Below are 16,003 nucleotides of genomic sequence, written 5' to 3'. Positions count from 1 at the left end.
GCTTTCAATCACCCAGAGAGGTCATAAAAGTGTAGGGCCATAAACTTGTGCACCTAAATCCGGATGGTTTTCGCCGGTCCGGAATGCACACAAAACCGTCCGTCGGCTGCAAGTCCCAGCTGTTCCAGCCAAAAGTGTGCTTGTCGTAAAATTGAACCACTCGTTCGACGACAGCAGATTACACTGGTCAATCTTTAGCATGCGATCACTCGTTTTTTCCCGTTGATTAATTTTTCCAAACTATTTAACCTGTTTGTTTCAATTCGATTAAATCGAGACGCACCCGATCTGTGTCTACGGCAACAGCAGCAGCAGCAGTTTCAGCAAAAGCAACTCATCACCGTCTCACATCGACACGTGACCCGAAGTATGGTTTTAAGCGTTTTCTCCTCCCCATTTCCCTACACTGTTTTGATTTCGGCGGTTTTTATTGGGAGCCAATCCCATCTGAGACCCAAACTACGCTCATGTTCAAATAAAATACGAAAGTCATGTTAACGTTGTTAGTGGAGATTTCGATCGCGCCGTATCACGCAAAGTCATCGCAATGGAATGTTTTATTTTTTACTCGACTCTCCCGGACTCTTAAGGGACGTTGCATAAGTTGACCCGCGGAAAACGATCAGTTTAGAGAGTGTGAAATTAAGTTTGAAGATTAACTGCTTTCTACGGGAGGACAATAAAATTGACAGAGTGTCGCCACGGTGTCAACACGACTGCAGGCCCACGTAAAGATGAATGGTCCTTCCAAAGGTTACGTTTCATAATTTCCCTCGAATGTCTCAACTAAAATCGAACAAACTGCACTCCCTCCCTAGCGGAACAAGGTATTTCCGTACACATTCTGGGGAAAGAAAATAAACTAACCCAACTATTTCGAACGATTCCTAAACACGGCTAGCTTCTTCGGTAGCGCGTCTTATCTCCTCCAAGATAAGACCAACAAAGGCTGCAGCATCTCCGCAGCATTCAGTAGCCGAAAAAGTATACACAACAGCGGATATTCACATAACTCTCGAACCCTCCCCTCGTCGCGGCACAAAGCCAAATATTCTCCCCCGCCGCCGGTTCCCTGTCCTCTCGAATGCCAGCGCATACCGTCATTGCGCGAGCAAGCCAACAAGCAGCAGCATCCCTTACTAGAGACGGCAGGACTCTCCGGAAAGAGAAAGAGAAAGTATGGAATCCTAACAATGTTGCGTATCATAAACGATGGAAAATTCATAAACATATGCTTGTCGATCCGATTTTCCATGCCATCGTTATGTCCTCACGTTGGCAGGCGGCAGTTGATGATAAAGCCGAGCAGCGATGGTTAGGAATTTGATTTTGTGCTAAATTGATTACCCTTCGTCATTGATTCGATCGGAGACGACAAGGTTTCGTCGGGAGGAAGGTTGGCTCAGGAAAATTTTTATTCGCAATGCAAAGAAACTATGATCGTTCGACGACATTGGCTACACGCGGTCTGCAACGATTGTTATATGTCCTAATCTAACCAGAGTCTCATCATTGATTGAAAAATTAAGCCATCCAAAATGTATGCTTCTCATCCCCGAAGTTCATTTCCTCCGTATTTTACTAAAAGAAGGCCCCCTTTCAACTTTCCCTATTCTAAGGCAAACTTTACACATACTTTTGCATGGGAGGGATTGCCGCTTGCTGTTGTTGTTGTTATCATCCTTGTCGAAAATCTTCGAATGCTGAAATTGTTTTTCGCTCCGATTTCTGTCGGGTTTTCCCCGAAGGGTAATTTACTATATCGAACATTCCATCGCGCGAGCAATTCCTTAGTTGTTCCTATTTTTTTTGTTTTAATTCTTGCTCTTGTGATTTTTTTCCCAAATAGACACAACTCTCGCATGGTTTCCCTTACTCGGACCGACGGAGCGACTACAGCGGGTCGATTGGCAGTGGAGCCGGGGCGACGCGGTTAGGAGCGCACGAGCACGATCCACTGTCCCTGCACCAGGCGCTGCAGAGTGCGGTCGACGATGGTCAGAATCCGGTGATAGACGAGAACGCGGGCTTCATGAGCGATCTGCCGCTGCTGAAAAGTGAGTATAGTTATGTATTTCGTTTTGAGGTTTTTGGAGAACTACTCATTTGTCACGGAACATTTATGATTTCAAAACTTTGATGATGATGATATTGTTGATTTTGTTTTTATTTCATTTTAGTTTTTAAATTATTTTCAATTTAATTAAAAATCCAATTTAGAGAGAAGAAATCGAATGAAACCTCCAGTTGAAAGCAGCGATCATCCTTTCACATGTGTGAATGAAACTGACATATAGCTCATTCGAATGAAAATGAATATAACCCATTCGAGCAATTTAAATCGTCTAGTAAAAGCGTCTGTTTTCAAATTCAACGGAAAGGACAGCAGAGAAGATCCGATGTGGGGTGTTTTTACGCAACTAGTGAATGCAAATCGATTTTTCTTCATGAAAATCACATATAATCGATTCGAGTTTAGGTTTGTTGAAAAGCCCCAAGTCTGTAGTTGCTAATACTACCATAAGGCGTTGAAATTATTCAAATTTTTATGTTTTTTAACGATGTTCCTTAAAGAGAAATTATGATTATGGTTTGACCACCTCTGATCATGGATTGTCCAAAAAATGATCATGGTTTGTCCAGTTTTAGAAACCATTTTTGAATGAAAAAAAAAACGTAAATGTTGCATTTATCAATGCTTGAGTTTACTGTCATGATATTGATCCATTCATAATTTAGGCTTTCTTCAGAATATTGCCTTTTCTTGAGCATTTTAAGTGTTCACCCCAACACACTCAACACAGAGAGACTATATTTCTGCCATGCGCGAAGCATACTATAAACAAATTACAGCGCGCCAAGCGGTTGCCATAGAAATCATGTGGACAAATCAACATTAATTAATTGGACAACTCATGATCAGAATTGAGGTCATCGAAATACGTTAATTGAATGGTTTAGCTATGAAAATTTGATACAAGCATGATGTTTACAATATTTGTGTGTGTTATAATCCAGAAAAAGGTCTGAAAACGTGCCAAATAATCATCTGGTGATTGATTAAAAGTTAGCTCAAATGAGGGGCGCATTGACGTCAATAGAAAATGTATTTTATCATCCTTTAAAACATGTGAATCCGTAAAAATCTATATATATGAAAATGGATTTCTGTCTGTCTGTCTGTCTGATTCTTATGGACTCGGAAACTACTGAACCGATCAAGATGAAAATTGGTATATAGGGGTTTTTGGGGCCGGGAAAGGTTTTCGTGATAGTTTGAGACCCCTCCTTCCTCTCTAAGGGGGGGCTGCCATACAAATGAAACACAAATTTCTGCATTACTCGAGAATTATTCAAGCAAATGAAACCAAATTAGGCATCTGAAGGTTTAACGGTGCAATAAATGTTTCTATGGTGATTATACTCTCCGCCCCACTCTCTAAGAGGGGGCGTCCATACAAATGGAACACAAATTTCTGCATTACTCGAGAATTATTCAAGCAAATGAAACCAAATTAGGCATCTAAAGGTTTTAGGGTGCAATAAATGTTTCTATGGTGGTTAGACACTCCTCCCTTCTCTCTTTACTGCCATACAAATGAAGCATACATTTCTGCATAATTCAAGAACTAATCAAGCAAACTGAACCACATGTGGCATGTGGAGGTTTTAGGGAGCAAGAAACATTTCTAATGTGGTTCAACACTTCTCCTACCTTTCTGAAGAGGGGAGAGGGGAGGACTGGGGAGACCATATAAATGAAACAGTTTTGTTAGAAATACTAGGAATTTTATAGTAAAAGCTAAATTCAACGGGGTCAATTAGAAGATCAATCAATGAACAGTTTTGCGATTGGACCCATGAACTTGCTCATAGTAAGAAAACGTGGATGTTTGAAGGTATTGATAACAAAACACAAATTTTGGGCGGGACGAAGTTTGCCGGGTCAGCTAGTATACTATAAAACTACTGTAAATCATGGAAAAGACTATTTTATGTATATGTTTTGGAACATTCGAATACCTGATTTGACAAAGGTGTGCTGAATTAGAGCATTCAAAACAGTGGACAAACCAAAATCATTTACCTTATTTCCGTTGTTAACGCATTCGATACTACCTGACGACTTCAAGCGCTCATTTCAATCAGAATCATTTAGAAGACTCAGTACTGGCAGCGAGAGTGTTTTAATTAGTCTTATAGCACTGTATATAAAGCAGTTTTGACGTAGAACTACGTCTTTCATTAAGGGTGCCAAATCAAAAAACAGGTCACGTTTTTATGAAATAAAGTTAACGTTAGTAACTATTTTTGCCGCGAACGAATTTTGGCGATTTACATACCAAACGAATCGGAAATTCCCTAAGATTTGTTTGATATGCTACACATTACAATCCCATAGTCTGTATATGGTTTAAATTGATGAAAATTGGAAGCATTGCCATTTCCTCATATATTCGTCCTGTCCATTTGTGTGCTTTCCCGAACAGAGCTGTCAATAACGAGCAACTCATCGACGAGCAACGAAGGGGAAATCGTAAGATATAAAGTCTCCGTGAACAAAGGAAAAGAAGAAGAACGAAGGGGAATATTTGCCTAGAGTATAAACAGTGGATCTCGCTGAGGCAAACTTTCATTCTTCGTGAGGAAATCGACTGAACAACATCGTTGCTGGGTGAGCTGGACGGCGAAGGATCGAATGCCTTTCTCTAGGCAATGGGGATGGAGGAGTAATATTATGGATGAAGTAAAATTTTCCAAGGGCCTTATCGAAGGTTAGAGACGAATGAACTGAAGAAGTTTAAAGTCTCAAGCAAGGGAGGAAGGCAAGCTTTCAGTATCGTTCTGTATTCAAAGCAATGGATATCGCTTGTTCTTCCTTGTTTTGCGTCATCACATGTCTTCGTTTCGGACTGAGCTGTGGACGCGATCAAATTACTCATTCGCTGATGTCTTTGGCATTGCAATAATTGAATCATACTGACGCCATTGCATTAAGGTTCTGAGCTACACAATTGTGTGGGGAATCATCAAGCTAGGTTATCGTCAGCTCACCAAGAAAATAAATGTTCTGGAATTTTGTCAGTGACGATAAAAAACTCGCTCCACAAAGGATGACAGCTAAGCTAATCTAGACTGGCAATAGTTAGTTGCTTCAAGCTATCGATATATAGATATTTGAAAACGAGTGGTAAAAAGTGTCGGTTGAATTAAGAATGTTTCTATGATGGAAAAAAAATTCTCATGAAATGCAGCTATAATTTTTCAACCGAAAAGACTCTGTTTGCTACTGCATATCACCGCAATGGTCAGCTCATTCATGAATGGATCTCCACAACCCGCGCCGTTAATGGCAAAATCTTCTTTCTCCCACGAGCCGTATTTCCGTTCCATTCCGCCCATATCAGTTCAGACAGGCCAAAGTGAGGAAGTTATCGTCGTAATGGGATTATAAACGATCCCTGAGCAGCAGCGGGGATAAAGCGAGAGAGCGCACATCCCGAGAACCCCAAAACGGACAGATCTCATTAGCATACTAATATTGTCAACTGGACCACTGTCTCCCGTTGCTCGCTATCTTTGGAAGACGATCTACACTAAACGTAGCCACTTGCCACCGATCAGTAAGCTACACACGGTGTTACCTCTGCAGCATCCGACGCATACGGAACTGACACATGCAACCACATCTGCATCTCCGATGCTCGATCGCAGAGGGATGGGGCTAGCGAAAATGGGGAGGAAAGAGAAACATAATCTAGGCGATAAGATCGCTACTTGAGGGAGACCTGTTCGTCCCCGGGAACCTCAACTGACAGCGAGAGTCCAGCGAGACAAGCGCTGATAGGGACATGTTAATCTGCCGTCGGAAAGCACGCAACTCATTTAGGAAGTGCAAAATATCTGCCCCGTTCGATAAGAATCGGCCCCCGTCTGATGGCTGAGAGATGCGAGGGATCATCGGAAAATATCCAACGAATAAATAATAACAACGTTATCCAGAGAATCGTTAATTAATGTCGACCTAATACAGACATCATCGTAAAGCTTCGATTGTTATGGAGGAGGTAAATCACAGAGGGAGAGCCGATTATTAGCTCGATGAATGCCGGGATGCCGGGAAGGTACACAGAAATGAAATGAAATGCTGGTAATGTGTGCGCCATACACAAAAGTGTATTGTAAATTGTAATTTGAAGCTCCACACCGTGGTACCATGGAGGGTGAATGTTGTTCTCCGGCCGACCTCCTGAAGTTTTTTTTTTTGGAACGCGGCACACGAAGGTTTCGGAAACATTAATAAATAATAAGCATTGTTGCGGGATGAGTGGGCAAAAAAGGTGCGCATTGGGAGGGAATCTCCCGGCGAGGTGTCATGTTCTGGGGTTGTTTATGTTTTTGTTATTCTACACCAGTACCCGGTGACGAAACGGGATACCGGGATGCAAGTCACAGGAGGAATAAGTGGAAAGAAAAAATGGTGTTTTCGACTTACTAGTTTTTGTATGATCAAAACCGATTAGGGGAACTATGGATGAGACGGACCATGGTGATAAAACACGTCAGAATGATAACTATGGAAAATGGAATACTTGACTTTATTTTTCAGTGATAGTAGCTTCATCTTTTATTGTTAATGTCATTCAATCTACTGTAACGCAGACACTCTCGTCTTACTTCATAAAATTGTAGTACAGGGCGAACTCGATTATGTACTCCAAATTCTTTTCACTGTATATAATCGAATTCTGTATATAATCATATAATTTTTTTTCAATTGTTTTATATACATTTTTTTGTTTTTTTTTGAAAATCAAAGAAGAATTTAATTTTTGATTCATCCCCATACCGTCAGAAAATATCTTTCTCACATAAAACATCTGATTTTTTTCGGGAGGTGATAGAGAAGCATATTTAATGAAAACACTCTTCTGCGCATATGTTCAAATTTGAACAATGATAGTATTATTGAACTGTTTTCTGTTTCGGGCTCTGTTCACCTCTAACTGGCCTTACTTCAAGGAGTACGTTACGTAGGTCGTTTTTGTTGCTTTCATTTGAAAGACGAGCGCTAGTCTCGTTTGTTTTCATATTCCAGAAGCCGAGCTCGACTAAAAACAGACGGGTAGCTCGTCTGGCTCGACGACCGTTTGGCCGCGCTCGTCGATGAATCAGTCGGATCGTCTAGTTTGTTTGATGTGTTTGGGCACCTTGTTGATTGAAAGCATCGGTATTCTTCTGCTCCGCCTTTATCTTCAAAAATTGTTTCACGGCTAAACAAGTATTGCATAAGCAATGTATGTTTTCAACTGCATCCATCAAATTCAGTTCAGTAACTGATAGATTTTACAGAATTTCAAATGGGCCTCTTCCAAACAACACAAACAAATGTAAACATTGAACTCATATCCAGGGATGCTAGATGACTGTTTTGAATATATTAACACGGCACGAAAATGGTCTTCACATATTGAACGAAAATGAGTAATTCAAAACAACTACTTTATTGGAAATACATATATATAGATTTTAAACTTTTCTTGATAAACCGTTGATTAGGTGAACAAACATTGCCCCTAATAAATCCATAATTAGGGAGGCGATCTGGCGTAGTGGTAACATCCATGCCTCTCACGCTAAAGGTCACGAGTTCAATTCTCACTCCCGACATTCTTCCAAAAATGGAAGTAAAAAGTAACGAACCAGCCAAATGAGTTGAAAATCACTATAATACAGATAAAAAAAATTATAATCCATAATTACAAAACGTCTGAGTGATGAACCCATATACTCGAGGAAAAATATCAATGGAACCAAAAGATATATGAAAGTTATTCCTTTTTGTTATGTTTTTTTTAATATTTTGGCACTGAGAAAGGAGTATCGATTGATCAATTTTAAAAGTGTTTGTTGTTTTTCTCAAAACAAAAACATGTCTTCTCATCTGACACCACTGATCATACCGAGAAAAACTGACTGACGTCTCTCCAGTCTACCAAATAAAACATTTCAATGAAACTCGTGTACTGGAATTGGATATTTTGCTCGTCTCGACAGTGACTGAAACCGAGACGGGACGAGACGAATTGCTCGTCTCGTTTTCTGGAATAGGACCCTATATATGCCGTATTGATAGTCACCTTATGTTTGAAGAATTTAATGACTTTTGAGTCACTCTGTACTCCAGTAGAGCTATCGTATGTCAACATATAAATAAAAACAGAAATTGTTCTCTCGATAGCCATTAGGCCGTAGTTCTGTGCGCATGGTATCTTAGAAAATTTTCGTGAAATTCAGTTTAATCAAACTGATATATTGGACAAATCATCAGTTTGGACGTCTGTTCACATATTCTAGGAGAGGTGAACAGATATTTTGTTCAATCTCAGTGATTAATTAGCATAGAAATTACTTTGATGTTTGGGGGCAAAGTGGTCATGGGTGAATAACAACTTACTATGTTCTGTATACTGAAGCTGATATACCGCATCACAATCTGCTCTTGGAGAGGATCCTTTTGTGGCTTTGACCCTTTGATAAATATCCCACTCCAACTAAACCAAGCCTCATTATGCGCAACGTTATGTGTTTTTTACTACGTTTATGTATGCATGAGAAAATTTAAATTGAGACTCTAGGTGAATAGGCCAAGCTTATTTCATACATGTACCTACTATATGAAAGGAAGTAAAATTGACGCGTTAAACTATCGTGGAATAACCTCGCTACCTGCTGGATCAAAGTGCTTAGAGATAATAATCAACGACGTTATATTCCAGGCCTGCAAAACCTACAATTCAACACACCAACATGGTTTCTTTCCTCAACGATCAGTAAACACGAATCTTTGTGAATACACGTCGTTTTGCATCAACGAAATGGATAAAGGAGGTCAAGTTGATAGTGTTTACACTGATATCAAGGCTGCATTCGATACAGTGAATCACGATATTTTGATAGCCAAACTTGATTGTTTAGGTGCATCTTCGAGAATGTGCGAGTGGTTGAAATCATATTTGACTGGTCGTCAATTGTTCGTGAAAATAGGATCAGCCATATCTGCACCGTTCATTCCCCAATGTGGTGTGCCCCAGGGAAGCAATTTAGGACCGTTGTTGTTCGTGTTGTTCTTTGATGATGTGTCTCATGCTCTCGATAAATGCCATTTGATGTTCTATGCGGACGATTTGAAAATCTACTTGACTGTAAAAAACATTGACGACTGTCGCCAACTGCAACAGCAACTAGAAGCGGTTGTTAATTGGTGTGTACTAAATCATCTTGCTGTAAGTGTGTCCAAATGTTGCATCATATGCTTCTGAAGAACGAAAAATTATATCGTGTATGACTACACTATCAATGGCACTGAGTTGAATAGAGTTGATAATGTTAAAGACTTAGGTGTGATACTAGATCATCAGCTCACCTTCAAAATGCACTACTCACTAATAGTGGATCGAGCGAATCGGCAGCTAGGATTCATCTTCAAGATAGCAAGCGAATTTGATGACCCACTATGTCTTCTATCTTTGTACTGCTCATTAGTAAGATCCATTCTTGAATTTTCCTCTGCTGTCTGGTCACCATATGATGCGGTGCGGATTCCAAGAATCGAAGCAGTGCAGCGCAAATTCGTGAGGTGTGCTTTGCGAAGCTTACCGTGGTCCGATCCACTGCGGCTCCCACCATATGAACATCGCTGTGCCCTACTCGGTATTGAACCTTTGGTAGATCGACGCAATCGCAATCAAGCTGTTCTTGGTGCCAAGATTCTGCGTTCTGAAGTTGACAGTCATGCACTGCTACATCAACTGAACATCTACGCTCCCGAACGAGTGCTGCGATCCAGACAAATGCTATATCAACCACCGAGAAGAACACTATATGGATCCAACAATCCCATCGACTCGATAAGTCGCAGATTGCAAGAAAATTACGATTTGTTTGACTTCAGCATATCAACAGAAGCTTTTCGGACTCGTCTACGAAACCGCCAACATCGGCTATAGTTTGTTAGATTTAATCATTAAGACCTTGATGTCAGATGAATTATAAATTCAAATACAAATACAAATATCAAACATGATTTGAACAAATTTGGATGAAAAAAACGCATAAATCTATCCCATTTAGCTTCATATATGCGAGTGACCACTTTGCCCCCACTAGGTGACCACTTTACCTCCAAGCAAAAAAAAAGTTCGATTTTTCACCTTTTTTCCTAATGATGAAAAGTGTACTATTTTGAATTTTTCTAGTAAAAGCCGTTTGCTATCTTGAATAAAAAAGAGTTAAACTATAATATTCTTCGAGAAACGTGAATTGAAGCGGTATGTGGACGCCGGAAATGGGCATATTCCTTAGGGTGACCACTATGCCCCCACTTCCCCTATGTCTGTCATAAGTATTAGACAACACGGCAGACGATTTATCCATAGCGGTAAGCGTAGTAGAACCATGATTTTTAGAAGATAATCTTCGAAGGCGAAGATTCCTTGTGAAACACTGTCACGATACATCGAAGCTATCGGAACAAAGTTACAGCTTCCGTCTCTAGGAAGTTTTTCTCCTGTTTTTGATAGCGCTCAGCAACATATTTTAGGAGAGGTGAACAGATAGCGTATGAGCATATGAGGTATCCTTTCGGTCACAAAACCGAGCTAGTTGGTCGCTATTGGCTTTATCATTACTTGAGACATCCGGAATTGTAAGTAAGCCAGAGAAGCCAGAGCCAACATCCATAGCTCGTCTCAAATATTCTAACAGAGTTAGTTTTTGATTTTCTCCGGCAGGTCCATGAGAACGGTGAATTTCCTTCGGCGAGTGGAAAGTTTCTTCGTCCTATACTTTTATTTCCCCGTCAGTGTATGAATGAGGCATTGAAGATGGGTGCTCCTCCGGAAACAATTTTGAGCGCAATGAAAGCCAATGGAGTACAAAAACGTCTTCCAAGCAGGGTAGCCATAATAAAATCTGTGTCGAAATCTACAAAGGAACAACAAAGGAATGTACTAATGTACTAATGTACTAATATTATAATTTTTGCAACAATGTATCTGTTCACACTTTTTCTAAACAAATGTTAATGTCTTGTGAACTTACTAACGAACCAAAAACGGTGCTACTATAAATAATAGTTTTGTCTTTGAGATTTTTAGCCTTAGGCTTGTTCATCTATGCATAAAATAGATAACGGTACTCAGTATAAACAAAAGTTGTCATCCATGCTTGAGGAAAGGATTAACGAAAAACTCCATGTATTACGGCATTGTGTAGATGTAAAGAGCATTGTCCTGTTCGGATCTTTCAAACAGAAAGATAAAAGGCGAAAGACGCCAAACCAATTATTTCAGCATTAGAGGCGAATGAACTGCAACGTTTAAAGCCTCTTGAAAACAAAGAAAGAAAGAAAATTATTTCAGTGATACATGTGAAAACCAGAACTGGATTTTGGGGACTATTTCGAAAGATATCATACGAAGAAGAATTATAGCAAATATTTTTAAACATAAACATAAAAACATTGTTTAGTAAATACTAATCAGAAGTTAACGAAAAATAAAGGAATCTTGTTCATCATTCATAATCTCACAAGTTATACATCACTGCTTTTTCAAGTAAAAATAATTGCGACCAGCACGACACACAATCGAAATTTAATGCTACCGCAAAGGGTAAAATTTATAAGTTCAATTTTTTGGTAAGTAGAGGTAAAAGTTGGGAGAAAATTTTATGGAGATCAAGCCATAACTAATGTTGGATCGTTATTTTGAAAAATCTGTATGAAAACCAGAAAAATCTGTAATCTGTATCTACAGATTATTGGTTTCAAAAAATCAGAATAATCTGTATTTATACATTTGGTAACCCTGGTTCCAAGTGGTTTGATCATTTTTTATCCTTCGAGCGGCCAACACGTGATGCACCTGTACTATTGATCCTTGACGGACAATCAAGCCATATGAAAAATTTGTATATGTTTGAAAAGGCGAGACAAAATTACGTCCGTATCGTAACTATCCCTCCAAGAGATGCCAGGTTTGAAGACATGTCTTCATATTAAAGACATTTGGTTTTGTGAAAACATTTAGGAGAAATTATGAATTATGTGAAGGCATTTTAGTATGATAGCGTTTTTGAGGGATATTATTTCCATAAAATTCTAACTATTGGAAAATCCACAAGTATATAGAACGGATTCAACCAGAAAGCGACTTTTACTCCAAATTCTGGAAAGCTTTAGACGGTCTGAATACATATTGTCCCTAGAAGACATTAGTTCATTTGCGCTCGAAAATTCAAATTATTGTGACATTGTGTTTTTATTATTCTGGGCTTATACTATACAATAGATTAACCTAGATCTTTCAAACGACCACTCCACAAAACGAAGATTTTCCAGTTACATACCATTTCAATAATTAGTTTTATGGATATGGTTTAACTTCAAAGCCGAAATAAACAAATTGCGTTATCACAGTTCCGTTTTTGCGGAAGAACTGGGGCGATATTCACTCAATCAACGGTTTATCAAACCAATTATCATTTCTGAACTAATAAAATTTAGTTCGCAGTTGCGGAATATTTTACTTGTTCAAATTTATTGAAATAAACTACAAAACTTCAAGGTAGGTTTAATGAAATGCGCTATATGACAATGTCAATTAGAATAAACATTGAATAAGCTAAACATACTTTGTTTAAAAGTAAGTTATGAATTTTAGCTCCTTCGATACGTTTGTGAAGACATTTGAAGACATTTTTTTCGTACCATGTGAAGATATTTGAAAAAATCACCTGGCATCTCTGATCCTTCCACATACGTGACAAAAACTGCAACCATTAGACGTTGCCTTTAGGGGTCCGTTCAAGGCGAACTACACTAAGGCCATCAACATATTTTTGAAGCTGAATCCAGGAGGTCTACTAACTACAGGGCGTATATTCAACGATCACTGATAACGCATCATTTTTGGAGCTTACCGATACTCCAATGTAGCAATCGGAAGTGTTTCTGTTGGATCCAACCATTTACTACAGCATGACCGAAAATGGAATGATCTTGATCCATAGGATTACCTAAGCGAGTGATATTGCAGCTGGAGACACACCAACACATGTTTGCACTGTATCGTTTGATGTATTGAATAAAAAACTTTAATAGTCGTTCAACGTTGGACTGCCAAAGAAGCAAAATAAGAAGGCAAGCCGACGGGTGAAAAAGGAGCAAAACGGCAAAAAAAATGCAAGGGGTTGTATCTAGGACACGACCGCATTTTTGACGTAGAACTATTATACAATTCATTTGCTCATCAATTCAATTTCAACTTGTTATATTATTCAATTCACTTATAACTTTTTAGTTATATTATACCATGAGTACCTTACCCACGACGTGCACCCTTCATCAGGCATCTCCAACCAAGTTTGCCTCCCATACTTTTGCAATTCCTCTGTCATTTTTTATCTTTCCATGCGACAAAAAATCCATGGAATCCCAGATCATCTACGCTCCGATTATATTCCGCCGATATTTTCGGCAGAATATGGGAAAGTTAGATCTGATAAAATGTTCTTTACTGACGGTTCATACATAAACGGGTCCACTGGCTTCGGCATCTTCAATGAAAATTCCATTGCCTCTTTCAAACTCAAAGATCCTTGTTCCGTGTATGTCGCTGAACTGGGTGCGATATATTACGCATTAGGGATCATTGAAACATTGCCCATCGACCACTATTTTATTTTTTCAGACAGTCTCAGCTCAATAGAGGCAATCCGCTCAATGAAAGTTGATAAATGCTCATCTTATTTCCTAACAAGAATAAGGCAACTATTGAGTGTTTTGGTCGAAAAATTATTCAAGTTTACCTTAGCATGGGTTCCCTCTCATTGCTCGATTCCGGGGAATGAGAAAGCGGACTCGCTAGCTAAGGTGGGCGCTTTAGAAGGCACACTTTTTGAAGGGCAAATTGCTTATAATGAATTTTTCCACATTCCTCGTCAGTATACGCTCGTAAGTTGGCAGCGCATGTGGAGTGGTGATGAGTTCGGTCGTTGGTTACACACGATTATCGTGATTTCATTCGCGTGATATCTCGGCTTATGTCCAATCACTACAACCTAAACGCGCATCTCTATCGCATTGGGCTCGCAGCAAACAATCTTTGTGATTGTGGCGATGGCTACCACGACATCGAGCATGTTGTCTGGTCGTGTATCCGGTTCCATGCTGCTCGCTCTCAGCTCTCTAGAGCACTGAGAGCACAAGGCAGACAATCGGATATCCGTATCGGATAACGCCGATGTCAACGTTTAATGATGTTTCCTTCGTTGTGTCCCCGTTTCATATCCCTCCTATCCAAACGATAAACTTTTACTTAGTCGCGGCAATACATACACACACTCTTTACAGATACACGGGCCAAAGGTTGTGCAGTCCACTGATCATTCAACAAGAGCCAAAGGTTGTACCGCTCATGACAACTCTACACGAGCTGATGATTGCGCCGGCTAGTGACCATTCTATCCTGGATTCCTCGAGTCGAGAAAGACGCACCACGCTAGATATGGGGTACAGACTAGGGGGGCGTTGCTGATTAATGGTCAGCTGCATCCCAATAGGAAGTATCCCGTGTCGGGCACACGTACAGAGCATCGAAGACTGCAACATACCAATTATGAGAACAGTTGTAATACTAACCTCGAGCCAACCGCGAGTAATCGGTTACATATTACTAACATAGTTGTAAGCAAACATTGTCGAAATATTGAACTCCCGGCCCCGTTAGGCTGACGCCATATGAGCCTTAATAAAAATATATATTTTCAAAACAAACAAAAAATGCGTGTTTTTAGTTATTTATTTATTTTTACTACTTCAGTAGTATGAATTTTCATTTAAAATTTGAACAATTTAAAACTGTCTTCTGGCCCGGTAATTTATAGATAATGATATGCCTCCCTAAATGGATATCGCTACCAACAGTCGACACTGTAGATCTACATATTAGATATAGAACATATTCGATGCATGACATTTTACATATTAGATATAGAAAAGTTATTTTTCTTTCATATTTTTCTTCTTGAAAGTGTGTTTATTCCTCCTGGAAATTCATTCTAGTCATTGTCGCTTCTCAAACTCGTTCGCGTTCACGTTCGTCAACGCGAATTAACTTCTCGTTTTAAAAACAAATATCTCCTCTCCGTCTAGACTTCCGGTTCACACTGAGAACCTGCTGTCTGACAATATAAATATATCATATATTTGTCGGCTCATGTCGATACTGGTTTGGTAGAACAATGTTTGTTCTCTGTATACAACATACTTCATAACAAATCCTTATTTCATTTAACAACTATCAATTTTGCACAGAATGTTTGCACTGAGATGCGCGAGTAGAAATATTTACTATCGATTGGTGCAAATGTCTCTGCGAACTATCGAGAAACGGCGGAGCTTAAATCGTAGTAGTTCCTCTCCCCTCTCTGATTGCCCGTACAACGAACGCTCCATGTGATTCGTGTATCACGTACATGTCAGCACCTTTGGGTTCCTCTACGACAAATTACTTAGAAAGAAAATCGTCGGAAGTTATCAACGCTATTCTTTTTTTTTTTGGTTCCATCTTCACTTTACGATTGAACTGCGCTGCCAACTCGCACCAGTCTTGTCCTTCCCACTCAGATATTGATCACAAACTAGAAATACTTTTGTTTCTATATTTCGCTTGAGGTGGGATCGAACCCTAGAATATGCAACAGTAAGGTTTTCCTACCGGGATTTGGAAGCATACTTCCATGAAAGATACTTTTTATTTAAATGAATACAATGTATGTCTGTATTCCAATTCTGGACACTCTCCCATATCCGCACTAGCACAAAAATTCTCCGCATGCTGCTGGCATTTGCTTTGTCGTAGTACACTTTGATACAGAGGACATTGTCTTCTTCGAGGGTGTGTAGTGAATGTGAACTTTGTTCGTTAACTTTATTTCA

The 16,003-nt window shown here is 39.4% G+C and overlaps 1 protein-coding gene across 8 annotated transcripts in view; it reads left to right on the top strand.

Moving 5' to 3' along the window:
* Nucleotides 1-16,003, top strand: part of LOC129764735 (transcription factor AP-2-epsilon) — a 431,999-nt gene that overhangs the window by 412,210 nt on the left and 3,786 nt on the right. For all 8 annotated transcript variants that reach the window (XM_055764161.1, XM_055764166.1, XM_055764160.1 and 5 more), the window contains one exon: nucleotides 1,850-2,057. In XM_055764161.1, the coding sequence (XP_055620136.1) occupies nucleotides 1,850-2,057 (208 nt within the window). The remainder of the gene's footprint in view (nucleotides 1-1,849; nucleotides 2,058-16,003) is intronic.

The sequence above is a fragment of the Toxorhynchites rutilus genome, chromosome 2 (genome assembly GCF_029784135.1).
Source record: "Toxorhynchites rutilus septentrionalis strain SRP chromosome 2, ASM2978413v1, whole genome shotgun sequence".
Classification (NCBI taxonomy): Eukaryota; Metazoa; Arthropoda; class Insecta; order Diptera; family Culicidae; genus Toxorhynchites; species Toxorhynchites rutilus.
This window is presented reverse-complemented; position numbering and strand designations above follow the sequence as displayed.